Consider the following 11,261-nt stretch of genomic DNA (forward strand, 5'->3'; position numbering starts at 1 on the left):
GGAGAGACACAGGGTAAGTCAATGCAGGCAATGTGCACCCGCCCAGACTCCGTGGGACAGGACGAGGCGGGAGCTAGTGCTTGATGGACTCCTGAAAACGACCGAAATGAAAATTTTTTTCCAATTATTATTAGATTTATTTTATTTAATTTGAATCTGTTTTTTTTGTTTTGTTTTTTTTTTAACTTTACTTTGACTGCTATCACATAGAAGGGGTTAAAGTCCATCTCCAGGCAAAATATGACACCCCCGCCTCCTAAGTCCACCTTCTGGGTCCCATTCGGGAATCAAGCAACCCAATTTAAAGCTTTTGGTGAATGTCTTGTCTGCACACAGGTGGGGTGGGTGGTAGCGCTTGACGCTTGTCGGGGTATTATTATTATTCAGGATTTATATAGCGCCAACAGTTTTCCCAGCGCTTTGGGTATCAGGGTATCCTGGATGATCATGTTCTCGACAGATTAGAATTAGCATTTTTTTTATGTTCTTGTAGTCCAGATTCCTTTTCAATAAAATAGAAATTTGAGAGCAATAGTGACTTCAATTAAAAGTTCCATGCCCGGCTTCAAGGCTGAACACGGCAGACAATGCCAGCTACAAACACGTTGGGCCAGGTAAACTATTCTTGCGCCGAATGTCCTTCACCAGCCTGTCATCTGCAATGAAGTAAAAGATTTTTATCCCAAGAAAAACAATGGGGTTGAGGTCTGCGGAGGTGCCCATAGCGAAAGAAGATTCCATGCAGCAATAAAAAAAAAAACACCATCATCGCATTTCATATCGCTGTAATGGCCACTTCATCAGGACAGGTGTACAAAACATCGGTCAATATGTCATTGTTTCTAGTAGGCAGCCCATCACATTAGATGGCTGTAGCAGATATATTTTGCTCCTCTCTGACACAGATGAGCGTCACAGCTTGCGGCAATTGATGTGTTTTTTATTCGCGTATCCTGATGAAGTGGCCATTACAGTGCTACAAAACGCGTTCATGGTGAGGTTTTATTTTTTTCTTCTATTGTTGCATGACAGACACCTACCGTTTGATGAAGTCACATCAAAGTATCTTCTTTCACTTCGGGTGCCTCTGCTGACCTCACCTCCAATTTTTCCTCGGAGTGAAATCTTCCACTCCATTGTAGATGAAAGGTTGCTGAAGGACTTGATGGATGGAAGATCATATGTGTGTAGCTGGCATTGTCTGCTGTGTTCAGCCTTGAAGCTGTGCGTGGAGCTATTTCATGAGTCTTCTATTCAAGTCCTTATTGATTTCAACTTTCAACTTTGTTTTAAAGGCCTGTGGCCTCCAACAACATGAAAACAATATGTTTTGCTATTCTACATTGCAACGGCTTGATGTGTGAATATAATATTGTAAATATTGGACAAGGAAAGGTTAAAAAGTTATCATATCCTTTTTCTTTAGGTCTATAATCTTGGGGAGATTTCCTTTCTTTCCAAAAAAATGTTACCCCTGTTTCCCTGAAAAAAAGACCTACCCCGAAATTAAGACCTAGTACCATTTTTGGGAATTGCTAAAATATAAAACCTACCCCAAAAATAAGACCTAGTTGCAACCTTTCCCAGGGCCGGTGAAAGCGCGCTTCGCTCATTCTGGTTACCAAAATGCTCTTGGAAAGCTACAGCACCCCTGATTGCCCTAATCACCCTATTCTTAACTTTGCCATTTTGGATTATTTAATTTGGATTTGCACTAACTTTGGATTGTTGTACATTAAAAAAAAACCTTCCCCCGAAAATAAGACCCAGTGTGTTTTTTTTATTTTTTATTTTTTTTAGCCCAAATAAAATAAGACCGTGTCTTATTTTCGGGGAAACACGGTGTATTGGATATTAAAGAATATATTAGCGCACAATACAGGAGTGAAAGCAAACCATCACTCATTCCATGGTACCATTTTTTTTTTTGGGCATGCTTTAAGAGGTTGGATTATTGATTTTGGAGTGCTCTTGACTTGTGGTCAGTTTACCTTGGAAGATCCCAGAGAGAAAGTTGACAGAGAAGAAAGCAGGTAGAAGAGGAGATCAGGGTTAGAGTGGCGGGATAAGGAGAGGGAACCTTATCCAATAGTAATTATACCGCTAAATGTCTGTCATCATCCATTCAACATCTAGGATCATATATAGCGAGTGATCCATGGTGTCCAAATAATACTGAGTGGATGCATGGAGTCATGGAATAGTGCCACTGGTCCTTTTATTCACTACATACCACAACATCTTCCTTTTAAACCAGTAAGACTGGTGGGGTAGCCAATTTCCATGCTTTAGCTCGGGTTGAACTGCCATGGATATGAAGGTTATTCTTCAGGTTTAAGGTTTAATAGGGCTTCCCAGAGGGGTTTTTCCAACTGGTAGATTTACTTTTAACTAAACGTTACTAATTGCGAGCCACATCTTCTTCTCATCCAACATTAATACCTGACCTCAACACCACTGAGCACCCTTAGGATGAACCGGAATACTCATTGCGAGCCAGGCCTTCTCATCCCACCTGACCTCAACGCCACTGAGCACCTTTTAGGATGAACTGGAATACCCATTGCAAGCCGGGTCTTCTCATCCAACATCAGTACCTGAGCTCAACACTACTGAGCACCTTTTAGGATAGACTGGAATACCCATTGCGAACCGGGCCTTCTCATCCAACATTAGTACCTGAGCTCAACACTACTGAGCACCTTTAGGATAGACTGGAATACCCATTGCAAGCCGGGTCTCCTCATCCAACATCAGTAGCTAACCTCACAAATGCTCTTTTGCTGGAAGACATACAAATACCCACAGACAAACTACTAAATCTTGTGAAAAGTTTCTCGAAGGACTGTAAGGCTTTTATAGCCACAAAGGATGGGCCAACTTCATAGTAATGGCCATGGTTTTGTAATCGGATGTCCAAGAAGATCATATTGGAGTGATGGTCAGATGCTCCTCCATACATTCAGGTACAGGGTATTTTTCTTTGCTCCTGGCTGCTGAATGGTGCTGCATATGGAGTGAAAGGTAGGCGTAGAGTATGTACTGTTCATGTGGAGTCTCTAAAGGGTTTTCCTGATCCTTTTAATCAATTGTTTGATCCCCCAGTTAAGAGCATAACCTCTGTTATTCCTTTGTGTTTACTGCTCTGACTTTCATCTTTGTGTGCATTAGCCAGATGGGTACCTGTTAATCTTCCTCAAAGCCACAAACGAGTGAGAGAATAGCTGGTCGTTCATACAGTCCCCTGTACCTTTTTGCCGATCGGTAAAGGCCAGCTAGATTTACGGTCATGTTCCTTTTTGTATTTTGTTCACAGATGTATTTTTGTGCACGTTTCTTGAATTCTGGTCTATTTATGTGAGATGATGGAACAAGTTGCTCTGGAAACTGTTTTATTACAGGCTGTTGTCTCTGTGTTACTTGGTTGCCTTAATTGCTCCGATCAAACATATATATGGAGAGGAATCAAGACCTCCTTCCTCCTGCTGGAGATCCCTCTAATGATAATAAAGATCTATATAGAGGAATCAGGACCTCCTTCCTCCTGCTGGAGATCCCTCTAATGATAATAAAGATCTATATAGAGGTATCAGGACCTCCTTCCTCCTGCTGGGGATCCCTCTAATGATAATAAAGATCTATAGAGAGGAATCAGGACCTCCTTCCTCCTGCTGGGGATCCCTCCAGTGATAACTAAAGATCTATATAGAGGAATCAGGACCTCCTCCTTCCTGCTGGGGATATCTCTAGTGATAATAAAGATCTATAGAGAGGAATCAGGACCTCCTTCCTCCTGCTGGGGATCCCTCTAATAATAATAATAAAGATCTATATAGAGGAATCAGGACCTCCTTCCTCCTGCTGGGGATCCCTCTAGTGATAATAAAGATCTATATAGAGGGATCAGGACCTCCTTCCTGCTGGGGATCCCTCTAATAATAATAAAGATCTATAGAGAGGTATCAGGACCTCCTTCCTCCTGCTGGGGATCTCTCTAGTGATAATAAAGATCTATATAGAGGAATCAGGACCTCCTTCCTCCTGCTGGGGATCCCTCTAGTGAAAACTTAAGATCTATATAGAGGAATCAGGACTTCCAGTCCTGTATGGTGTTTGCCTGGCCCACTCCACTATCCAGAGGCTAGGCTGCGCCTACTGGATGGAAATGAAGAAACAAGATGTCACCAGCACATTAGCGACACGTATCCAAGCAAACGTGACGCTTGATGCATATTTTCACAAAGATGGCGACATTTCAGGGCCATGCAGGCTCCCTTCACCAGGCTCCATAAAATATGCATCAATAAAAGACGTTTGCTGGGACACCTATCTGATGTGCTGGTGAGATCCTATTTCTTCAGTGATCTTAGAGGCGCCAGCCGTAGTTATTTCAGCACCCAAATCTAGGGGGTTTTCTGGTAAGGAGTGTGGCGGGATACCTTTTGGACTTGTGCTGGATGGCAATGCCACTCTGCACAAGACCTATGAAGGATGACTCCTGGTTGCAGCATCCTCCAGGCTGCACACGTTCTATCATTTGATGCACAGAGCTTACTTTTTTTCTTCCTTTTAGAGCAGTTTTAGTTATCACTGGATAATGGGTAGCTCTTCACTAATTGACTCTACTTCTAGCTGCACATTCCTCTTGAACCTGTGCCTCGCACGTTCCTGCATAATTACATGATGGGTTTTGAGAGCCCTTAGGCACGATGGACAATTTTCTCCAGCTCTTAGTCATTTGCCCATGTAGTGGCTGTTATTCATATGGGCTGCAGGGAAACTTTATGCCTCCGAGATGTGTTGATGAGGCTTTTCTCTCAGCCTTTTATTTGTGTTTCTAACCTGCACTTGAAAGCAATTGGCAGACTGGACACAAGGGGGTAGTACAGATTTTTGCCTGTGGGCATTAGATTTGATATTTCTGCGTTTTATTAAAATGATTTACTGCATGTTTTGCTCGGGGCTTGTTATCATACCGGCACTACGGTAAGGTTTACCGCACCTGCACAGTCTGTGTGTGAACCAGAAATCTTAATTTGTGTCCTAAGTCATGCAATTCAGCTAACTAGTGTTACATGGCGTGCACTGGGATAGAACCATGTCAAACCCCTGCAAGCTACGGTATGGGTACTTCGCGAAGGATAGGATACCAGGTCAGCTTATCTTGACATGAGTCAATCCGAGAAAAAAAAATGCCTGTTTTCTCAAAAACGTTATAATTGGGTCTCTAAAGGGTAGCAGTCTATTCCATACGTGAAAAACAATATTGTGCCGAGCTAATAATCATACATATCCAATAAATTGAAACATATATAAGTGAGTCACATATATGAGCCTTCAGACAAATGAGGCATAGAAAATATCTACACAAAGACAAAAATGCAATATAGACAAAAAAAAGTCCCAAGGAAAAAAACTAAAGCAAATAATGGTGATTGTGCAAAAAAATTCCTCAGATGATTCGCAGCCAATCTGCATATAACTCTCAGGTAAGGATAATCACACAATGCAGGCAGACCTTCACCTCCACCCAGTGAGTGATGACTCACTGGGGAGGTAGACCTACAGAGCTAGGGGGGTCAAATGCGCTTTTTCCCTTCTTAATGGGGGAGGGAAGCCCATACACAGAAAAGGTGATCGAGCGGTGTAAAGAGGAGAACTCAGCCTCCTGTGACAGCGCTGTCTCCGCCCCCACACCGCTCTGCCGGGCTGTGATAGGCGGCTGAGTGGTGTGGGAGGAGAGACGCCGGCCGCTCACATCGCTCTCGTCCTGCAGCGCTCGTCCGGCTGTCACTTTCTTTTCTCCCCGCTGGGCGCTGTTCCAGCGGGGAGAAAAGAAAGTGACAGCCGGACGAGCGCTGCAGGACGAGAGCGATGTGAGCGGCCTGGGAAACCTGGGATGCGCCGATGTATCGGCCGAAACATGGCTCTTTCGCCATTATGCCAAAAGTGCCATTTTCAGCCGATATATCTGTGCATCCCTATAAAAAAATGCGTCCTCGCAATGCTGTAAACAGTACAGGAATTGGGTATTGCTGGATCAGACCAGCTGGGCAAATGGCAGCAAAGCGATAAAAAAACCTGTTCGTCCGACTCAGCGCAGTGACATCAGAAGCTCTGCCCTACGTATGTTACGTTAAAACACGTGACTTCATCAGGGGTCAGGGGTTATTGTTTATTTTTAGTCTATTCCATACCATTTCGTAAAGTAACGCCATTGCTTTTTCTTCCCATGTGTTTGTTTAACTCCTAAAGCGACCCTATCAGGGTAAACCAAAAAAAATCCATATTAGGTCCCATGCAAGAGAAGAGCTATTCAACTTTTCCAGCTGCTCTTTCTATCTTCTTCTGTTCCAGCTGCAGCTTCAGTCATCATTCTCTTCAGCATTCATCACTACCAGGAGTATCAGATACTTGTGTCCCCAGCTGTGGTTTCTGCCCTAGTGATGTAGGGGCTGGAGGGTGTAACCACGGCATGCATTGAGGTGGTACCCCGACAGGGTCAATTTAAAAATGTGAATGCAAAGAGACTGATGGAGTGTTGGAATGGAGGTAAGATAGAGGACCTGAGCTGCCGGAGAGGTGAGTATAACAGAGCTCTTGCAGGGAAGTTCATTTGAATTGTTTTCGTCTTGACAGGGTCAATTTTAATCCAACCCTTCAGCACTCTTCCCATGGCAAAGTCTTAACATAATGTCTAGCTCTGCTTGAACATGTTCTTGGTAGGTAGACACTTACGGAAGCAACAGGTCTTATTAAAAACCAGGAAACCTAATAACAAGTCAATTTTGGACCCTGTTGACTTCTGTAGAGCCCTACATGCACTATAGCTTCTCTGCCTTTTCTCTTTTAGCATTGCCACCAGCAGCGCCGTCTCCAAGGAGCTGACCCGACTTCTGAAGATTCCGGTGGACACTTACAACAATATTCTGACCGTGCTGAAGCTCAAACACTTCCATCCGCTGTTCGAGTACTTTGACTACGAGTCCAGAAAGAGTATGAGCTGCTATGTGCTGAGCAGTGGCTTGGAACACAACACAGAGGTCGGCTCTCAGGAACAGGTAATGTCTCTACTCCTTACTCTTGGTCCCATGTGCTACCTGTGCTTCATGTTCCAGAAAAATGTCCCCACTTCTAGTAATTGTATCTTCTGTGCCACTCAGTGCTGCTTGCCATTATGTCTTTTTGTTGTTATTGGTACCTTAAAGGAGAACTATGAGGTGAGTGCTTTTCACTCACCCCATAGTTCTTCTTTAACCTAGATGAGGTGTTGCTGTAAATTTAAAGCCCAACTCCAGACTGCTGACCCCCCCCCAACTTAATGAGCTCATGTGGCATCACCACTCCCAGGGCCGGCTTTAAGGGTGTGCGAGCAGTGCGGCCGCACAGGGCGCCAGGGCAACAAGGGCCGACACAGCTCGTCCTGGGGGCGGCTTCTCTCCCCCTTACCGCTGGGCGCTGGCCATCCGATATGACAGCGCTCCCTCGTCCGCCCCCCCCCCCCCAACATGTTACATATCGCCGCGAACGTCGGAATGAGAGCAATAATTGTAGGGCTATCAATCACTGATAACACTAAACTGATGAGCGGTAAAAGCTTTTAAAGCGTCACCTATGGTCAATTTTGGGCATGGTAATTTTTTGCGATTTTTGCGGGTGTGCGCAATTTTAAAGCATGACATGTTTGGTGTCTATTTACCCGACGTGACCCCGTCTTTTTATATTTTACCAAAAATATGGGTGATAAATGGGTGTGGTTACTGGGGGTGTGGCCACTAAAGGGTGTGGCCACTGAGGGGCGCTGTAAAGCTTTCTCGCACAGGGCGCCTAAAGGCCTAAGGCCGGCTCTGACCACTCCTTTTCCTCAGGTAGTGGGCAGGTCCTGAAAACTGAGCCACTGTTCTCTGCAGCGTTCTGGGGTAGGGTGTTTGTGTTTAGGGTAGCGTGTTGATGCACCCCCAAGGGGGGGGGGGATAGGTCCTTGACACCCTGGGCTTTACAGGAAGTGGATTGCATGATGCTGGGTGTCATTCAGCTCACACCCGCACTAGGTGATTTTCTCAGGTGATGTTTGCTGTATGGAACAGGGCAAGACAAATGAGAAGCTTCGAGTCAAAAATATTTTCAGCTTTCTGGCCCATGTTTTACCATTCCCAGTCGGTTAATTTGCTACTTGAGGAGGAGACATCAGTGAACCCCCCCCTACAAATTATACTGATCACTTTGATGGAGGGTATTTCAGATCATAGAAGTTCTTTGCAGTGCAGTGCTCTTTAATTACTTGGAGAACAAGTAGAAGTGGAAGCTGACTTCAGTATTTTGTGACTGAGCTTCGGCCTTTCTTTAGAACACGTTGGTGCCATTCCACAGCATATATATATGATTGTTTTTACTTATTTCATAGGTGGATGCTATCATGAACTTGACATCCACTCTGATCCAAGACCAACCAGACCAACCAGCTGAAGACCCCGACCCAGAGGACTTTACAGAAGAGCAGGGCCTTGTGGGCCGCTTTATTCACCTATTGCGGTCGGATGATCCAGATCAACAGTACCTGGTGAGGAAACATTTATTTCCTAGTTTTGTTTTCAGTTCTTGCTGTGCAAGATCACATTGATAACCTGTATATATTTGCTCCATGTTCTTCTTTTCACGTTCAGTTACTTTCTTCCTTGTCCATTGAGGGACACAGGAAGTCCCCTTACCATTGAGGGACACAGGAAGTCCCCTTACCATTGAGGGACACAGGAAGTCCCCTTACCATTGAGGGACACAGGAAGTCTGCAGGAGGATTTGGCACTGGAAAAAAAGTGAAGCCAGCTCAGGAAAATCCCTCCCACTGTCATCATGCCTCAGTTTGTGTTAGTGTCTGAGGACTATGGATGTCTTTTCTACAGCTCCGGTGTGTTGAGACTGATTGATTTTATATTTTAATTTTTTGCTCGCACCCTTTTGTCTTAATATTTTTAAATCAATGCTGTTCTCTTTCTACATCTTGGCTGCAGCTTTTTCCTTTTGATTGCAGCTTTCTGTCCGGTTGTCTTCAGTCTGGCTTTTGGAGTGCTGCTCCCAGAGCCCAGTAGTTTGGACTTCCCAAGATTGCCTGAAAGTTGCCTTTGTGCACTGGGTTCTGTGTAGGGTTCTCTGCAGACTCCGTTCTGATAAAAGTTAGCTAAACAACACTTTCCAGGTCCAGTGTCTTTGCTGCATCAATGCTTGGCCCTGTCTTTGAAGACTCTTTCAGTGAGTAGGCTTATCAGACGAGTACCGGAAACTACCTCAATTTCTACCTCAATCGCTAGGCACCTTTATCCCTCATTTCCAGCACTTTTGTCACAGAAGGGGTCAACACTGTGGGACACAACCATACAGTGTCAATGATGCATCTCCTTGCTGCTGCTTCTGCGTGAAAAAAGCCATTTGGAACTTTGATTGGTTCCTGCTGCCCACCTACAGTGGTTTGGTCACCTCTGGCCATCTGACCCTGTTCTTGGTAATGGGAGTAGCTGAGGCCTTGCTCCTGACTTTAAACCGATACGGCCCCTTATTGATATCTGGACTTCTGAACCATTGGACACAGACTCTGATGTCATCAGGCTGCTGCAGGCAGTAGGAAGGATTTCCCCAGTCTCCTTTTACCCCACTAAATAAGACTGTAATACAGATCTGCCCCCGCTACAAAGTTCCAATATTAGACATTCAAGAGCACAGCCATAAACTGCACCAGGATTTTCATAATTTTGTCATTTAGCTGAACTCACCCACTGCATGCGAACGTCTGTGCCTCACAGCTTTGCTTTGCTATGCATGGCTTCCCATGCACTGTGTCACGGGCTTGAAGTCTTTTCCCTACACCGCTGCTAGAAGTTTCCCTTCTGATTTGGCAGCTATCCTGTGCAGTCATCCTCAGGTTGGTTTTTGGGGTACTGCCTCCAGACCTTGCTGGACTGAACACTGAGGAGATAGCCTGGCAGTGACCGTAGAACTCTGGTTTCTGCGTAGTGTTTTCCAGACTCCGATCTGGTAAAATTTAGCTGCAGAGCTTTCCGGCTCCAGAGCCGCTGGCAATTGCCTCCAGTGCATGCCCTGACTCTGAAGACTTGGTGAATGGCCCAACCGGCCTACTCGTTAAGAACTATCTCATTATCATTGGTCGCTGGGCGCCATTAATTCCCCTTTGTTAATGTGGAAGAAGCTAATGCTGTGGAACTGGGGGCTGATGACGTCTGCAGAATGGAGTATTGCATGCGTGCTTTGCACTCGCAGCCTTAGGCCCGGTTCACACCTGGGCATTTTGTAGCGCGTTCGAACGCTCTGCAAAACGCTCAAACACCGAAATCCCATTATTTCCTTTGGGCATGGTTCACACCTGGGCGTATTACAGGCCGTATGAACGCGCTACAAAACGCCCTCCGCCCAAAGAAGTACAGGAGCTTCTTTGGGGCGTTTTTGTCGCGCGTTTCCATTGGGATACAGCCAAGTAGCCCTCGGAAACGCGCGTTTGTCGCGTGTTTTTTTTTTTTACCTCGAATCGCACGACAAACGCACATATTCGATACGCCTAGGTGTGAACCCAGCCTTAGGGAAGCATCTCCACGCTGCTGCTCCTGCTTGCAAAGAGCCATGTCGTATTCAAATCTCCATTCTGTTCCTGCTGCCTTCCTACAGTGATTTTGGTCACCTGCAGCCATCCTATCCTCACCCGCTGCCAACTATTTGGGTTTCGCAAGTACTTGAGACCTTTAAGGGAGGGATAGGGGGGATGTTGGGCAGTCACTGAAGTCCTTGACTAATGAGCTGACCCCTGTCATGACCCAAGCAAAAAAGGAGTTTGTCTGGGTGGTGAATAGTCGGCGCTATAGAAATACCTGTAATAAATAAATATATTTTCAATCACCGTCATCTGAAAAGTTAAATGGGAACGTACAGCAAGAACCCGGTGCACAGAGTTCATTCAGAATATGCATAGCATTTTTAACAGTTCAGTGTCAGAGAGAGGCCAATTTTTTTTTAAATGTGTATGCTCACAATGGGGGACTTGTTTAGATCCGGCTTGTGCCTCATTGGACGCCAGACTATGCAGCTGCATGCCAATTAGCACAGTTTGGCGGTGAGACGTCTCCCCTAGCCTGAGGTGAACTTTAATCTTCAAGACATTGAAAAAAAATGTAATCTCTTTTTGCTCTCAACTCGTGCTGCGCACAATCCTTAAACCTGTGAAAGCCCGGTGGTGCAGAGAGGAGGAGTTGGACATCAAG

The 11,261-nt window shown here is 45.2% G+C and overlaps 1 protein-coding gene across 1 annotated transcript in view; it reads left to right on the forward strand.

Moving 5' to 3' along the window:
- Positions 1-11,261, forward strand: part of VPS35 (VPS35, retromer complex component) — an 83,177-nt gene that overhangs the window by 25,783 nt on the left and 46,133 nt on the right. The window contains exons 11-12 of the mRNA XM_018553257.1: positions 6,854-7,061; positions 8,405-8,560. Of these exons, the coding sequence (XP_018408759.1) occupies positions 6,854-7,061; positions 8,405-8,560 (364 nt within the window). The remainder of the gene's footprint in view (positions 1-6,853; positions 7,062-8,404; positions 8,561-11,261) is intronic.

The sequence above is a fragment of the Nanorana parkeri genome, unplaced genomic scaffold, assembly GCF_000935625.1.
Source record: "Nanorana parkeri isolate BGI_ZX_2015 unplaced genomic scaffold, ASM93562v1 scaffold6, whole genome shotgun sequence".
Lineage (NCBI taxonomy): Eukaryota > Metazoa > Chordata > Amphibia > Anura > Dicroglossidae > Nanorana > Nanorana parkeri.